This window comes from Carica papaya, chromosome 1 (assembly GCF_054855325.1).
Source record: "Carica papaya isolate Zhongbai chromosome 1, ASM5485532v1, whole genome shotgun sequence".
NCBI lineage: Eukaryota > Viridiplantae > Streptophyta > Magnoliopsida > Brassicales > Caricaceae > Carica > Carica papaya.
This window is the reverse complement of record NC_142309.1, coordinates 10,561,184-10,577,083: the sequence shown is the minus strand read 5'-3', so window position 1 is coordinate 10,577,083 and position 15,900 is coordinate 10,561,184. Positions and strand designations below refer to the sequence as shown.

Sequence of the window (15,900 nt, the reverse complement as noted above, 5' to 3'; positions counted from 1 at the left end):
AATTGTATATAAAATATTGTTAGGTTAAAAGTACTTAAATTTAAAGTATTATAAATAGAGTTATTTTCTGTGTGAAATATTAAAGTTATAAAAGAATCATTTATGTATACCTTCATAGATATGGACGAGGAGTGAAACTGCGTCAAGAAAGAATAAGATTTTTCTTTTGTACTATATATGTATATATATGTATATAATTCAATCATCTACATTGAGACTAGATTGTTGCCATCTTGCTTTCACAGTAAGCCAATATATATATATATATATAATATAAGGGGGTCCGCTCCTTACCATTTTTAAGTTTTCCCTATAAATTTTGAAGCGGTTCTTTTTAACTGAAACAGCAAAAATGTTGGCTCTGATACTCGGTTCGCTTCTTCTTCTTCTTCTTTTGCTGTCTGCTCTCATCTTCAAATTCGCTATTGCTGATGGTAATTGTGATACTTCTCTCTCTCTCTCTCTCCTTATGTATATATGTGGAGCTTATTCTCTTCCCTTACTCTTCAATTCGCCATTGCTGATGGCAGCCGCATAACTGTACGCTTTTCTATCCTCATTTTTTTTTCTTGCTATTTAAGGAGATTTCACGTTAACCTCAAAGGGGCATGTGAAGCGCGAAGAAATTGAGGATAAGGTAAAGAAGATGATTGAATACTTCTCTCTTCTTTTCTTTTTTTTTTTTCTCCACTATTTCAAATTCATTCTCAATTTTTTTTTTTCCTATAACGGTATGAGAAAAATCTATTTATTATCTGAATTATGTTATCAAATTGTGAAATTAATGTTTCTTATTTGATTTTTTCGTATTTTGTTAATAATTCAGGTTGTTTGGATTACTGGAGCGAGCAGAGGAATTGGTATGATATGTGTTTTTAAATATTTCACTGTCAATTTAATCTGTTCAAGTTTGTGGAATATACTCCTCATCAAGGGCGGTGGCATTCTTTTCGTGTCAAATTGGAATTATCAGATACATTTTATTTTTCTTCTTCTTCCTATCGTTTATTTATTTTTCTGAAAGAAAAAATCAAGTGGAGGCCTAATATTCAGAATTACGTGGGTGTAGAGCTGTAAGTATATTGCACTCGGAGTATGATATTTTTATTTTCGTTGTGATCACCACCATGTTCTCGCAGGTGGGGATTATGGGTTTAGTATGTAATATGAAGTAGTGTCTTCGCTTCTTTCGGTTTTACAATTTAAAAGTAATGTTTTATTGCTTTATAATAATTCATATATTTATTTCCAGCTAAACAGAAATATATGTTAAAAACTTAATCTTAACTTTTGCCAGTAACTTCTATCCATTTTTTAAATCAGAATTTGGTAACAATTTCTTCCATTTTTAAACTAATATTTTATCTGATATAATTTGAAATATAGAGATTACCAAAAGTAATTAAGCTTTCTGTAGATTGTATGTTGTTTTGATAAATGGATTCCAGAGATTTGATAACATGAATTCAAACTAAAGGCCAACTAGTGAAAGTTGATCCTTTGGAGGTTGCAGAAGGCTGCCTTGCCGAAGCTTGGTTTTGCTTTTAGTTACCTACTAAGTGCCCTCTAATTTATGTTAACTCTGGCCATTTTAAACTTAATGGCGCCAGAAGGTTCCTTCTTGACTTGATAATATTATATATATATAGAATTTATGTGATTCTTAAGTTATTTTAAATCTATCATTTTCTGTTACTGTTTTCATTTGGTGGTGAATTATGCATATAAACATTTCGTTGATATAAATGATATATAATCTGACTTCCTATGTTGCTCATCTATCAAATATTAGCAACTGGCACTCCTCCAAAAAAAGAAAAAGAGACAATCAGCTGACGCATTATGCTGCTTTTCCATGCTTGGGCTTTCGACCTGAAAGTAGAAGGAAACATTGATTCTAACAGATACATAGGCTTAGTTTTTTTTTTTTTTTTTTTTTCTTCTTCTTCTTCTTTTTCCTGAGACCATAATATAGGGTGTTATGTGGAGTCAACTTTGCCTCCATTAGATTGCTTACATCACTAATATGCAATTGAAATGAAACCTATGGCATCCCAACCGAAATATTGAACCGAAATGAGGGTGGCCGGTGGTGTGTCCTTAACATCCCAATTGAAATGTGAATGGAAGTAGGAGTGGAATGTAATGCATTGAAGATTGTGAAGTAAAATATTTTTTTTTGAAATAAATTGTGAAGTAAAATGTACTAAGGCATGTAGAGAGAACTTATTCTCCGTGATTGTGTCATAATGCAGGTGGTGTTTCCAAATATAAATTTATAATCAGTTTCAATAATTTGGGGAGAATTCTCTCAAACAAGCTGTATTTACTTTTCAATTGGAATTTGATTATATGATCAATCCCAATTATATGATTATATTATCATTTAATTAATCTTAATTGAAGATTGGATCATATAATCATTTAAATGAGGAGCCTTATTTCCTGTGATTGTATTAATCTCTTTCTGCTCGTGATTATGCTTCTTTTTCTATCAGTTTTACGTATATATATATATATATATATATATATATATATATATATATAATTGTATTCATGTGTGCAACTGTGTGTATGTGCTCAAGTGGCTTAAGAATATTAGTAACCTAAATAGGACTGTTATAGTAACGAAGGGATACAAGTGCTGTTTTTGATTGATAACATCCTCCTGTTCATTTTGATCTATTTTTGTTTCCAAAAAGGAATGAAAGTGTCTTTTTGTCATTGTCATTTTGATTCTTTTTCACCTCATCATCTTGAAAATGGCTTAAAATCATAACTTATAAGATTCCAAATTTTGCAAGGATGAATGAACAGTTTCTCCGGTTTAAAACAAAAACAATGTGTTTTCATGTTGGAGCTATCTTCATGTTCCATGTAGTTCTGATAGATGCTCGTTTGTTGCACTAAAACAACCATAGAAAATGCTGCTTCTCATATTTCTTTCTTTTTTTTTTTTTTTTTTTTTTTTGATGGCCTACTATAGGTAAGATTCTAGCTAAACAATTAGCTGGTTTTGGTGCAAAGCTCATTATTTCTGCACGGAATGAAGCTGAATTAGAGAAAGTTAGGGAGCAGCTTAATGGTATTCATTCTGCCAGAACAAATTGATGTGTGTCATTTCATTACAATTTGACAATGTTGTTAGCACACCTGCAGGTAAACACGCACCTAAAGATGTAAAGATTTTGCCCCTTGATTTGACTTCTGGGGAGACTTCTCTCAAAGAAACTGTAGAGAGAGCAGTGTCCTTTTTTCCTGATGCTGGTATTGATTATATGATCCATAATGCAGCTTATGAACGACCTGTAAGCTATTCTCTTTCTGGTTCTGGAGATATTATGACGTAGACAATCATAGAAACAGGCAGAAGTAATATCTATATGGCTGCAGAAGCATTTATTGACATGGAACTTCATAAAAAATGTTTTGAAGTTAGTATATGGCATCCTGAGTTATTTGGTATAATAGTGCATGTACTGCATTAAACCCTTTGCCAGGTCAAAAATAGTCCATTAGGTCTTGAAACACATGCTAAGTTGCTTGTGGGCCTTTCTAACAAAAGATGGAGTGAACATGTGATGATCTTCAAGATAATGGTATTCCTTCTAATAACAAACTGGTATATGTCTCAAACTTTGTTACTGATCAGACCATATCAAGGAATTTTCTAGAATGTAGGAATCATGTCATTAGTCATAAAGTTGATAACAGTTCTTTATCAACAGAAGAATGAGGCTAATGCAGAGTTGATTCATGACACTCTCAGAAAAAATGAAAATCGAACTCAATGTGTATTTTCCATGCATTAAATACAAGATTCAAAGTCAAATAGCTTGCTTTCAAATTATCACACCAAGCATAGGTGGTGTTACTAATTAGTAGCCCAACTTAAATAACAGTGGTATTGGCAACCACTTCCTACTCACTTTTAGTTGAGGGATGGGCAATTGTTAGTTGTTGCTCGTCTGTCCATGACACAAGGTAATTTCCTAAATGTTTCGCATAACCATTTGTTAGGCTGTTGATCATCTTACCACCTGGCCCAGTAACTATCTTAAAAGTATTGGAGCTGGCATTTCACTTGACTTACCAAAGAAAAGAATGTGTTTTTTGGTATGATGAAGATAGTGCAGAAGAAGAGTGATTGAGAAGGAACCGTAGGAGTGAGGCAAGGTTTTGCATTCGCCGTTCCTATTCTTTGGATAATATTTTCCATATAACTCTTGACAGTGATAAACTGCTCTGGAAACATAAGAAAAATGGAGTGTTTTCCGTGAAATCATATTATGGTTATATTGTGGGGGAGAGAACCTGCAGGCTTGCTCATTCTCCTGCTAATCAGATCTGGAGGGTGCAGGCCCCTCCAAAGATAGCTTTTTTCGCTTGGGAGGCCAGCAGAAACAGTATATTAATGGTTGATAATTTGATGAGAAGGGGTTTGGTGTTGGTAAACAGATGTTGTATGTGTAATAAATGTGAGACTGAAATTTGCAGTCACCTTCTCCTCCACTGCTCTGCTGTTTATGAGTTGTGGTGTTCGATCTTCAGGCTTTGTGGGGTTTGCTGGGTGATGGAGGGGTCGGTCATTGAGGAATTGGGGGCTTGGGCTGGTCTTGGTAAAGGGAAGAAAAAGTCTATTAGTTTAATTCCTCTTACTGTTTTTTAGATTGTGTGGAAGGAAAGGAATGACAGGTTTTTTGAAGGAAAAGAGAAAGATATTACTAAAATTAGAGATAGATGGTTACATTTATTTGGATCTTTAATTCTGGGACTTGATTTGTATAGGATGGAAAAATTTTGGATATATAATAGATTGCTTAACAAATATGTAATACTTTTGTATATGGGTTGCATCTCCTTGGTGCTTTGTTAACATATTTATACTTTATATTTCCGAAAAAAAATTTTCCATATATTTTTATGAGAAATTCAAGCATTTCTTCCTTTAACTTCCTCTTGAGGAAATATGCTAGTGAGTGAATGTCCCATACTGGGAAATTCCATCGCATTTTCTTCACAAAGAATCTATTAAAGCCCTACTTGGCCTTCTTCCACAGAATTGATGAGCCATATTATTATCATGGAATTTTCAACATCTCATGTTGCATAGGCTGGATTCTCCTTAGCAGGGGCTTTTTTCTTTGACAGTTAAATAACCCATCTTTCCATGCCCCAAAAGGTAAATACAAACTGACTGAGATCATCTTAAGAAATTATCATCGTTGAAGCAAAAAGTGGTGAATTGGACAGATTGAGAGTCAGAGTTGGGCTGGATTTTATTTCCTTTTGATAAGATTGCAGAGGATTGTGGGGCAGCGACTGTTCATAGGAAATGTCAGAGATGGTGTTGTTGGCGATCATTTCCAATAAAAATGCTGTGAATTCTAGAGCTTTCCCGGGGAAGGGATGGCAACTTGTCGTATAAAGGAAAAGGTTGTTAGAACTGTAGGATGTTGGTCGGGAGATTGAGGATTGGTAGTCCTAAAAAAGTTGAGAGCTGCTGAACCTTGTTTCTCAATGGAGTAAAGGCTTATTATATTTATTCAAAAGAAATTGTTTGTCTATTAGAGACTAATAGGATATTTCTCATAGTCTTTCTTATGTAATTAATGTAGGTTATGTTATTATCAATCTTATATTAGTTAGATTCTATTCTTAGTTTTCTTTTTTCTTGTACCTAGTTATCTCTGTAAATATGCATACTAATTCTTCAACATAATAAAAAGAAAAATATTTTAGATTATTCATTTAGCAATTATTATACCTCATAAATCAAATAAATTAGGTAAATATTTTTACTCTAGTTTTTTTTGTCTTTCTTTTTACTTCATGCAGAAAACAACGGCATTGGATGTGACGGAGGAAGATCTTAAGGTATCAAATGAGGGAAACTCCAAAAAGTACTGTTAGTTATATGTAATCCATATGGACAACTAGTGGCTCATAAGTCAACCGACCATATAGACTTTCGGTTACTTCAGCTGGCAGGACATGTTTATGCAAAGCTATCAAATTTTACGCTTATTTTCCCCTTTTGAGCGAAAACTAATTGACATAACTGCTATCCTAAAACTAGGCTACATTTGATGTCAATGTTTTGGGGACCATATCTCTTACACGGCTGTTGGCACCTTATATGCTGAAGCAGGGAAGAGGTCATTTTGTTGTGGTATGTAGAAATTTATAATGCTTTTCTTACCAACATTATATCATAATTTTTCCTTGGACTGCACTTTTAAATACATGAGATGGATGAAAATGTTTTTGCCTTTATGGCAATGCAAAGGCCTGGTGCAGGCACCTAGTAAAAACTAAGGCACCTCTATGATGGATTTTAAGATCGGTTATATTTCGAAGAAATCGAAAATCTTTGTAGAATTCATTTGGAAATCTACATTTTAAACTAGAAGATGATGAAAATTCTCCTAAAAATAATGAAAAGTGAATTTATATGTAATTTCATATCAATTGGAGCAATGTATTCCAAGTTCTATCGACTCATGTAATTTGAAATGTATTGTTTCATTTCCTCTTGATTTCATATGAGATTAATTTTTTTTATCATCTTAATTCAGTTTGCTCCATCTCCTACTTAAAAAAGTGTGGATTTTCAAATGATGGATATGTTTCATACATAGCCATAAAATTGCAACTTAGCTCTGATATTAACTAGGTCATCACACATTCTTAAAGATTGGTTTATGAAGGTTGGTTGTTTAGGCACCCATCAGGTGCTGGTTTGGTATGTGGGTTGGGAACATACCTTGTCTGAGAGAGCTGAATCTAAGTGCTTTCTCTTTTTCTTTCCTGCTTTTGAATGCATATATCTTGATTGCGAGATATGTAGATGAGCAGCGCTGCAGGAAAGACACCTGCACCAGGTCAGGCTGCATACTCTGCTTCTAAACATGCTTTGAATGGGTACTTCCATACTCTGCGTTCTGAGGTATGCACACACCTTCTGTTATTAGCGAATGCAAAGTTTTTCCTGTGTATATTTCCCAACTTACTCTTGGCTAATCACACTAAACAAAGCACCCCAGCTGTTTCAAGGCCTCCGTAAGGGTTAGGTTTTTATTTCTTCATGAAACATGCTGGTTGACAAAATTGCTAGGGGAATTAAGATCTTTTAATTGAGTAGAGGTGAATTAATTAATGAGAAAGAGGGCTACTTGCCACAAACAAAAAATGCACACCAGGTTGAGAGTAAAAAATGAAAATAAAAAAATAAGTCTATTGGGAATTGAGCTTGTTATTTATTTTATCTGCTTGTAGTACAGGGAATGCAATATTATCTTATGCTAATAATGTCATATATGTGAGTGTAGCTCTGTCAGAAGGGTATAAAGGTTACTGTTGTTTGTCCTGGACCCGTTGATACCTCAGATGGTTCTGGAGCAACAACATTAGAAATGAAGGTTTCTTCTGAGGTGAGTGGCATAATTTTTCTCTCCTAGCCTTGATGTCTTAGTGTTTAACAATATTACTATATTGCCAGACAAATGAGCCACATGGACAATCAGAAGACAAGTATATCCAGTTGGGCAGTGCTTAACCAGGATGTTGGGAAATAATTTAATTTGAGTAATAATAATGAACCATGACTTTTGGTATTTTTTAGATGCCTGAATCATTATATAGGAATATGCATGCTTGAATTTATGCATGTTGATAGTAATAATAATGAACCACGACTTTTGGTATTTTTTAGATGCCTGAATCATTATATAGGAATATGTATACTTGAATTTATGCATGTTGATATCATGTAGGTGCATGTATCATTGAAAGATTATATACATTTATATACCAAAAATTTTTAGGTGCATGTATCGTTGAAAAGTTATATATATGTATCATTCATTGTTATACTTATATTCATTTTTATTTGATTAAGAGCATGATCTAAATATGAGGCTGACTAATAGGGAAATTATATCAAAGGAAAGATCAAGAATTGAGGTATCTGAGTACTCACTGTATTTGGGCATCTAGGGTTTAAATCAAGAAGTACATAGTTTCCGGTGGTGAGTAAAAAACTATGAGGGGACATAATTAAACCAAGCCAAGTTGAACGGGGGAGATACAGTTGCCAAATCCATATATTACAGTGGAGGCTTTGACTATTTTTAAGATGCAATAGGGCTGTGATATTAATTGTCTATTTCCTTCTCTATTATAGATAATCTGTGTGTATAGGACTGTGATATTCAATGAAATACATATTCAATAAGTTTTAAATGGTATAAGAGTTTTAGGTTAAAAAATACTGTACCTTTTTACAAATCCTATTTGGCCTTTATTACCGAAATAAAGAAACTCTAAAGGGTGCCGGCCTTCATCAACGGCCACCACACTCCAGCCGCCGGCCACTACAAGATTGACCATCTCCACCATAAGCTGGCCCTAGCCCCGATCTCCCATAGTTAGAAGCAGCTAGAAGTAGCCGCTCAGTCCCCAGCTGCCAGCCGCCAGAACCGTACATACACAGTGTCTGCTTGGCTCATCCATGTGCCCAGTCTTCTCTGCTACACATAGAATAGTTGCGCGCATAGCCAGCCGCGGCTCCCTTACACCACAGCCTCTGCCCAGCTGTCCGCGCGCCTTTGCCTAGTTGCCGGAAAGTGCGGCACCTCTATTCCATGCACAGCCAGCCACCAGCCCCATGATTTCTTTCTGTCAAGCCGGTAGCACTTATGTGACTTTTATATTTGACCATAATTGCCCTACAACTCTTAAAGGATGTTGGAGGTAACATCCAAAACATTGGAACAAACTTCTACATGTGAAATTGCACATAAAATAACAGTGACTTTCAGTTAATCCATACTGCCTATCATTTCACAGGCAAATATTATTTGACATGGTTCCATTTCATCTAGACCATTCTCAAGGGAAAAGATAAACTCAACCATCTTCTGAGTACCAAACCAAAACTTAGAGACTGAACCTTTGATGCTTGGGACGAAAAAGACTCAATGATCATGACATAGCTCTGTAATTTTATGGCTCCAGAAATCAGCAAGACAGTGATGTTTTTACTTATAGTAAAAGAAGTGTGAAATGCAACCAGTGAGCTTATTCTAAAGTCAAGGATGCAGCACATATTTATGACTGTCAAGATGTGGTCCACCCGCTCCCACCATACCTATGACAGATTATAATACCCATAATGAACTTCACGAGTCAAGAAAAAGTATGCAGGTATATTCAAGATGGAGAGACCTGGATTCCAATCTTGTGTAAGTTCAAGGCTCAACACCTGATTCAAAAAATGAGGTAAACGTTATTTTAGAACTTTCCCCTTAGTTACATGATAATGATCTTGTTGTTGCCATTAGTAAAGGTAAAAGAGGATATGCTAAACACTTATTATATCATGTAGTGAAGTTTTTGTCATTTAACAAATTATTACCTTTATATTTCTAGTTGGTATAAGAACCATTCATATTTTTAATACTTTATCTGAGACGTTATCTGATGAGAAATAAAAAAGATGTACGCTTTAAAGAAGTGAACGCAATAATTGTTGACACATTACTTGAAAAGAAGCATGTGGGATGCAAGTTGGTGTTTATAGTGAAGTACATATCAGATGGCTTCCTAGAGGGATATAAGCCAAACTCTTGGCAAAGGGATATACGCAGATCCATGGTGTGGACTATCAGGAAAATTTGCTTGGATGTTGAAAGGAATGTTGTAAGAATTTTGTTGTCTTTAGCAGCTAACTTTTATCAGTATTTAGAACAGTCTGATGTAAAAATGTTTTTTTGTAGCAATTTGAAAGAAGAGACATGAATGAATATTCCTCTGTGCTTCAATAGAAAACTAAGAGAGCGACATTTATAGCTTGAAGAAAGTACTGTTTGGTCTAAAGCAATCATCAAGGGTTTGGTTTGGAAGACTTTCCAAAATAATGCTTGCCACCAGGTATAGATAGAGTTAGAGAGATGATATACTCTTTATAAAGCACATGGATTCAGGTGGATTTATGACACTTTTCGTATATGTCAATAACATAATTATGGTAAGAAATAATGTGAAAAAGAAAAAAAATGAGTAGTAAGAGAATTAGGGATAAAATAACTTGGGACACTGAAGTACTCTCTAGGAATTGAATTAGCTCATTCTAGAGAGGACATCTTTATAGCCAAAACATGTGACCAGTCTCCTAAGCAAGACAAAAAAGTTGGCAAGTAGACCTGTCTTTACATTGATCCAGCAAAATCACGTTGGGGCAAGGCAAAATAAAGATCATTTGCAGACAGAAAATGCACTAGGTACTGGTAAGAAAGCTTATATATGCAGATATTGCATATGCCGGGAGCGTGAATATCTGATTTATGCATAGTCCACCTTCATGCAGTGTACAAAGTGGTAAATCACCAGAAGCCTAATCCTAGGAAAGGAATTTTCTTCAAAAGAAATGCTGAATTAGTCCTTGAGACGTACACCTATATATTACAGAAACTCACTAGTTGATAGATGGTCTGTTACGAGTTATTGCATTTTTCTTGGAGACAATCTTGTGACTTAGGGAGAGTAAGAAACATAATATGGTTGCTGGATCAGGTGCAGAGGCAAAGTTCAGGGTGGTATCGCAGGAAGTATGTGAACTATTATGACTCAAGAAAATTTTAGAAGATTTAAGGAAATTGGAGGGAACATTGATATTATTTTGCAACAACAAGCCTGTCATTAGTATTGCTTACAGTCCTGTGTAGCATAGCAAAATGAACCAAAATGAAGTAGATAGACACTTCATAAAGGAAAAGTTTGGATGTTGCATTAATTTATTCACCATTTGCCTCACTTATGGTCAGCGTTTCTTTTACGAAGTGTTAATTCGTACACCATTGGACTCAACTAACATTCAACTTGCAGATACTAATAAAAGAACTTAGTAATGTTAGGAAACTTATTTCATCTACTAGAAATATGGGATACATGTAAGATAATCTCACTGTTTTCGGAATTTGATTTACTGTAATTAGTTTTTATTTTTCCTCTCTGGAATCAGTCTATAACATCTATTTAGAACCATGTCTGTACTCCTAAAATATACAATCAGTTCAGTTTTTCTCTAAAAATTCCATATTTATGTGTATGCGCACGCACACACACAGACTCACGTGCGCGCGCACACACGCACACACACTCTGCATTGATATACACTGGATATATATTGTATATGCACACAGCCTATATGCCCACAATCTATATGTTATACAATATATAGTGTATATATACAATATGTATGCAATGCGTATATATAGATACTGTATAGATATACGATGCATATATATATTTTATATGCACACAGTCTATATGTTATACGATGTATAGTGTATATATAAAATATTTATTTAGATATATCTTGAATGCAGTTTGGAAAATTTTGTATATTTAGATATATCTTGGTAATTCGAGTACTTGAAGCCAGCTTTTAGCATTTCAGGTACCCAAGCATTTTCTTTTTGTTATTTGCGGTTACTGGCGGGTATTTCTAGCTGTTTACTTGGACATATTTTCTGATACTCATTTGCATTTTTGGGTATTTCAAATACCCAATAAAATCTGGTTAACTAATGTTACAAAGGGTAAATCATCTTCTCTCCATTAATTTTTTCTTAACTGTTTTAGCCTCCAAACAAGAGGAAAGAAATATGATCTTTATTTTTCTCTTCCTTTCCCTTCCTCCCTTCTTTCCTTTCCTTCCCTTTTATCTCCGGAATATAACCTAAATAGTCACTAAATTTGTGCATTTAGTCTCAAAATTGAAATTGTGGGAAGCTCCCACTATCTATAAGAAGTGAGGTGATACTTATTAGCTGGTTTTGATAGGCATTTTCATTTTGATTTTCTAATGAAGAACTAAAATTTATACGAAAACCATTGAATAAAAGCATACCATTTTCTATGAATTTTCTGTCCAAATTATCTTTTGCAAATGCTAGGATATTTGTGGTGCCAGCATGAGCTAGGTTTTCCAGATACAGCTGCCTAGAATGAGGGGCATCTTAGTACATTCTCAAATTCATTCTCTTCACGTCATTGATCATTTCTGTGCCACTCTATACCAACTTAACATATCATACAGTTCCTAGAGGTGGAAAAGGTTCTGTCAAATCATTGTTTGGTAATTCTACTATATTGTGTTTCTTATTCTACTGGCAGAAGCGTGTATCATCAGAAAGGTGTGCAGAATTGACAATCGTTGCTGCCTCCCACAGTTTAAAAGAAGTTTGGATATCATATCAGGTATTTGCTTCATGATAGAAATTCCATTTGTGAGATTTCTTTGTAGTTGTTTCTTCATTTAGGTCTATCTACAGAAAGTTGGTTAACTCTTTTCCTGGACCAGAAAAGTCTGGACAAGAACAGGACAATAATTATCTGATAATATCAGCAAGATAGTTTTAGCAGCTTTTGTCATTATTACATTTATTCATAGGGTTTATTATCTGCTATCCAGGAGATCAAAATTTTTGCAATAGCCCAACTTTGGATGGCACTGGTCCTGCATCCATTAGTTTGACGCCTTTATTTATTGTCTTCTTTTGTCATTAAGTGATTATTGAGAATAGTTATTTAATTGATGTTATCAAAGTGAGAAAGAATGCTATTTAGGATAATAGGTCCTCAAAATTGTCAAACTATTTACTATATTAATTAATAACAATTGAAATCATTTTGTTCTGCATTAGTTATAGAAAATATTAAGTTGGACATTCTGTACCAGCTAAAATTTTTAGGATAATCAAATATTCGATTAATCATTTCATATGATATTAGAGTTAAGGTTAACAGTTAAAATTTTATCCATCATCATTATGTTAAGACTAAATTTCTACTTGAACACTGATTTTGGTTCAAATTTCAATTTTATTGAATAGGAATAGAAAACAATACAAATAGAACAGAACTTTGATCAAAATTAGCATTCTCTTATCAATTTCTTATACAATTTAAATGAGGTACTTTTGTGATTTCTTTTATTACATGTGAGAGTATAAATTATTAATTGTGAAATTGAATATATATGAATAAGGTTGATTCAATTACATACTGAATCTGTAAATTTTGACTAATTTTTTTACATTTTAAAGAATTAATTTCTATAGATTAAATGAGAATAGAGTAGCTTTGGACCAAATGCTACAGAAATGTAATTGATCTATGTTTTTCTCCATGCTAATGTTTTATGCGTTATGAGACATATTAGAACGCACTAAGAGTTATTTCTTATCAGCAGAAGCTTCATATATTACGTAATTTATTCATTTCACTAATCAAGCCATCTTGGATAGAAACTTTGAAACTGAATAAAATCATCTGTCAAATTAGATTGAATGAAAACTAATCCTTTAACAGATATATTTCTTATTTCAACCAAGAATCTTGATACAGCATCCATAATATTCTCTTGTGAAGTTCTGATTGTGATACAAAGAAATGAGCCTCTTATCTTATGGATATTCCATACGAACTTTTGGTCTCTTGCAGCCTGTACTAGCTGTAATGTATCTGGTGCAGTACATGCCAACCATCGGCTACTGGCTTATGGACAAGGTACCTACTTTTTCCCCGATCCTTCCATTAAAATTTGTTTTCTCTTCGATATTTCTTGCTGATTTTTGTTCTCGTGTCCATGAAATATGTTCTACTTCTATGTATATACCTCACGGCTGTACTTGTCTATTTATTACTGTGCATGCTGAAAATATTTATGGAATTACGTTCTCGCAAATTTATGCTACTGTGTGCTAATTTGCCTCAAATCTCTTGAAATATTTGATAGATTGGAGCGAATCGAGTTGAAGCTGCTAAAGAGAAAGGCAACGCATACTCACTGCGGTTATTGTTTGGTAAGAAGAAAGCAGCTTGAACGGGACACCATTTTGCTCTTTAACTGTCAAAGAGTGCAAGCACTACTCTCTCTTCCTCGTATCATTTATATCGTAGACTGTTCTGAGGAAGAATAACAATAATAGTTCTTACCCCTGTCCGATGAGATTTTCCTTTCATTTGTTGGAGGGCTGATGCAATTCCAGTTTGGAACTTATGTTAAATTGAGTAATTCATTTAATAATATATATCTTTATCATTTAAATAAATCATATTATTATGATAATTTTTTATTAAATAAAAGAATTATATAGTGATTATATCATTGTTAAATTTAATAGTGGTATGATAACTTATGAAGCAGAGAGTTTATTACTTGATTTTAAAACGTGGAATAATTTTGCTATATTATACTAATCAATATTGACAAAAAATAATATAGATGTGTAGTTTAGGCTTGATAATAATGAATTTTTTTAAAAAAAATTAGAAAGTTAAGTCGGAATTTTAAATTAATTGTAAATTTTTTAATTAAAAAAATTTGATTATTACAAAATATTTTTAACTTTCGAAAATATCATTAACTTATTAGAATGAATAGCAATTTGATCACAACAATTATACCTTTATGTTTTAGGACATAATGGAAGCAAAGCTGGAAGCCAGGCTAGCGAAAAACAATGCTCGTCTGCATGCAATAATCGCTGAAACCATTAAAACCATGTTGTATGGACAACAACAGCCCCTAAACCTCCTGTACCTCCCTCCTGTACCTCTACACCATACTGGTCAAGTATTTACTTCTAACTCTCTTATAGAGATATTATCAGCCCTTAAGATGAAGGAACAGAAACCAAGAAAAAGCAACCATTCCCCAACTTCCTTGTCCAATGCCTTATGGGCAAAGACACTAAAGGACTGCATTCATCTCTTTGAAGGAAGTAACCCCAGGTCTTGGGTGAGAAGATGCACGCTTCAACTTTATAGAGTCGTTGATGATAAAAAAGTGGAGGTGGTCACCCTGTTCTTTAGAGAGAAACCAGAATACATGATTTCAAGGGTGGCAATCAGAGCATGAGGACATAGATTGAGAGGTCTTGGGAGAACTTTGTAAGAGATTCAGAGATCCACAGTAGCTGACGTTGTGGAAAAGTTTGACATATTAAAGCAAAAGAGTTTCTTGATGGAATACCAGGAGAGAATTGAAGAGTTAAAATTAGTGATGTTAAGAAAAAACTCACTTCAACGAGCCTTATTTAATATCTTCCTTTATTAGTAACTTAAATGAAGAGCTACGGTCTATGATTAAGCTTTTCAGACCACAAGCCTTAGACATGGCATATGAACAAGTTAAACTCCAATCTCAATGCACTAAATCCATGTTACGGGACCAAAAGAACCAGAACAGACTTCCCGCTCAGTTCCAAACTACCCTACGATAACTAAACACTTCTGCAAGGAACCAACCATGCCCTATCACCGACAAGTTCCAAAATCAGATCGATGATGGTGGGTTCCTGGGTGACAAGAAGCCACTAAACTCTTGCTACAGATGCATTGAGCGTTGCTTTTAAAGTTACCGAAGTAAGAGAAAACAACTACTCATGATGGAGATAATGGAGGAGAAGAAAGAAGAGATAAAAACAGAAGAAGAGAATGCAAGGGACAGTTTCCAAACTTAAACCTTGAGGACAAAGTTTTCCGAATGAGGGAGAAATATGAAGAACCAACCTAGCAGCAGGAAAGAAAAATTAAGATATTTGAAATTCTATTATAATCTGTTGCCTTTTATCTTTTCTAGTAGGATTTCCTTCTATTTTTCAATAGTGGGATAGCATTAGGGTACTTAGTGCATGACATTAGAGTCAGAGTTGTCCTGTACCGTGGAGGACAAATAACAGTTACTGTCAACTATTATTAGCAGCAGTAACGGCAATATATATGGATGTAATTCCAGAAAAGATCAGAGGAAACCCTAATGAAATTTATCTGAATCCCTCTTTTATATTCTCTCTATTTCTACTTTTGCCCTTCTTCCCTTCTGTATAT

General features: G+C 34.1%; 1 protein-coding gene across 4 annotated transcripts; it reads left to right on the top strand.

Annotated features, from left to right (window-relative positions):
- Window positions 1-119: 119 nt before the first annotated feature.
- Window positions 120-14,120, top strand: LOC110813000 (NAD(P)-binding Rossmann-fold superfamily protein). Of its 4 annotated transcripts, XM_088219098.1 has the most exons (13): window positions 126-244; window positions 348-434; window positions 582-637; window positions 827-860; window positions 2,987-3,085; window positions 3,160-3,308; window positions 5,839-5,877; window positions 6,080-6,172; window positions 6,851-6,949; window positions 7,332-7,433; window positions 12,181-12,264; window positions 13,510-13,575; window positions 13,805-14,120. In XM_088219098.1, the coding sequence occupies exons 1-13, from the start codon at window positions 178-180 to the stop codon at window positions 13,889-13,891; spliced, it is 1,062 nt and encodes a 353-aa protein (XP_088075224.1). In that variant the 5' UTR covers window positions 126-177; the 3' UTR covers window positions 13,892-14,120. The 4 variants fall into 4 exon arrangements, 3 of the variants coding, with proteins under 3 accessions (XP_088075229.1, XP_088075233.1, XP_088075224.1); XR_015818753.1 differs by lacking the exons at window positions 12,181-12,264; window positions 13,510-13,575; window positions 13,805-14,120 and adding exons at window positions 8,262-8,754; window positions 8,851-9,167 and having other exon boundaries at window positions 120-244; XM_088219107.1 differs by lacking the exons at window positions 12,181-12,264; window positions 13,510-13,575; window positions 13,805-14,120 and adding exons at window positions 8,262-8,276; window positions 8,331-9,167 and having other exon boundaries at window positions 121-244.
- Window positions 14,121-15,900: the final 1,780 nt, after the last annotated feature.

What these genes read in the sequence shown, in the direction of transcription:
- LOC110813000 (XM_088219098.1), top strand. Translation starts at nt 178, where the DNA reads ATGTATATATATGTATATAATTCAATCATCTACATTGAGACTAGATTG. An exon ending in GCGAAGAAATTGAGGATAAG is followed by an intron (nt 638 to 826) that starts GTAAAGAAGATG and finishes TTAATAATTCAG; the next exon opens with GTTGTTTGGATTACTGGAGC. An exon ending in AAGTTTGGATATCATATCAG is followed by an intron (nt 12,265 to 13,509) that starts GTATTTGCTTCA and finishes GGTCTCTTGCAG; the next exon opens with CCTGTACTAGCTGTAATGTA.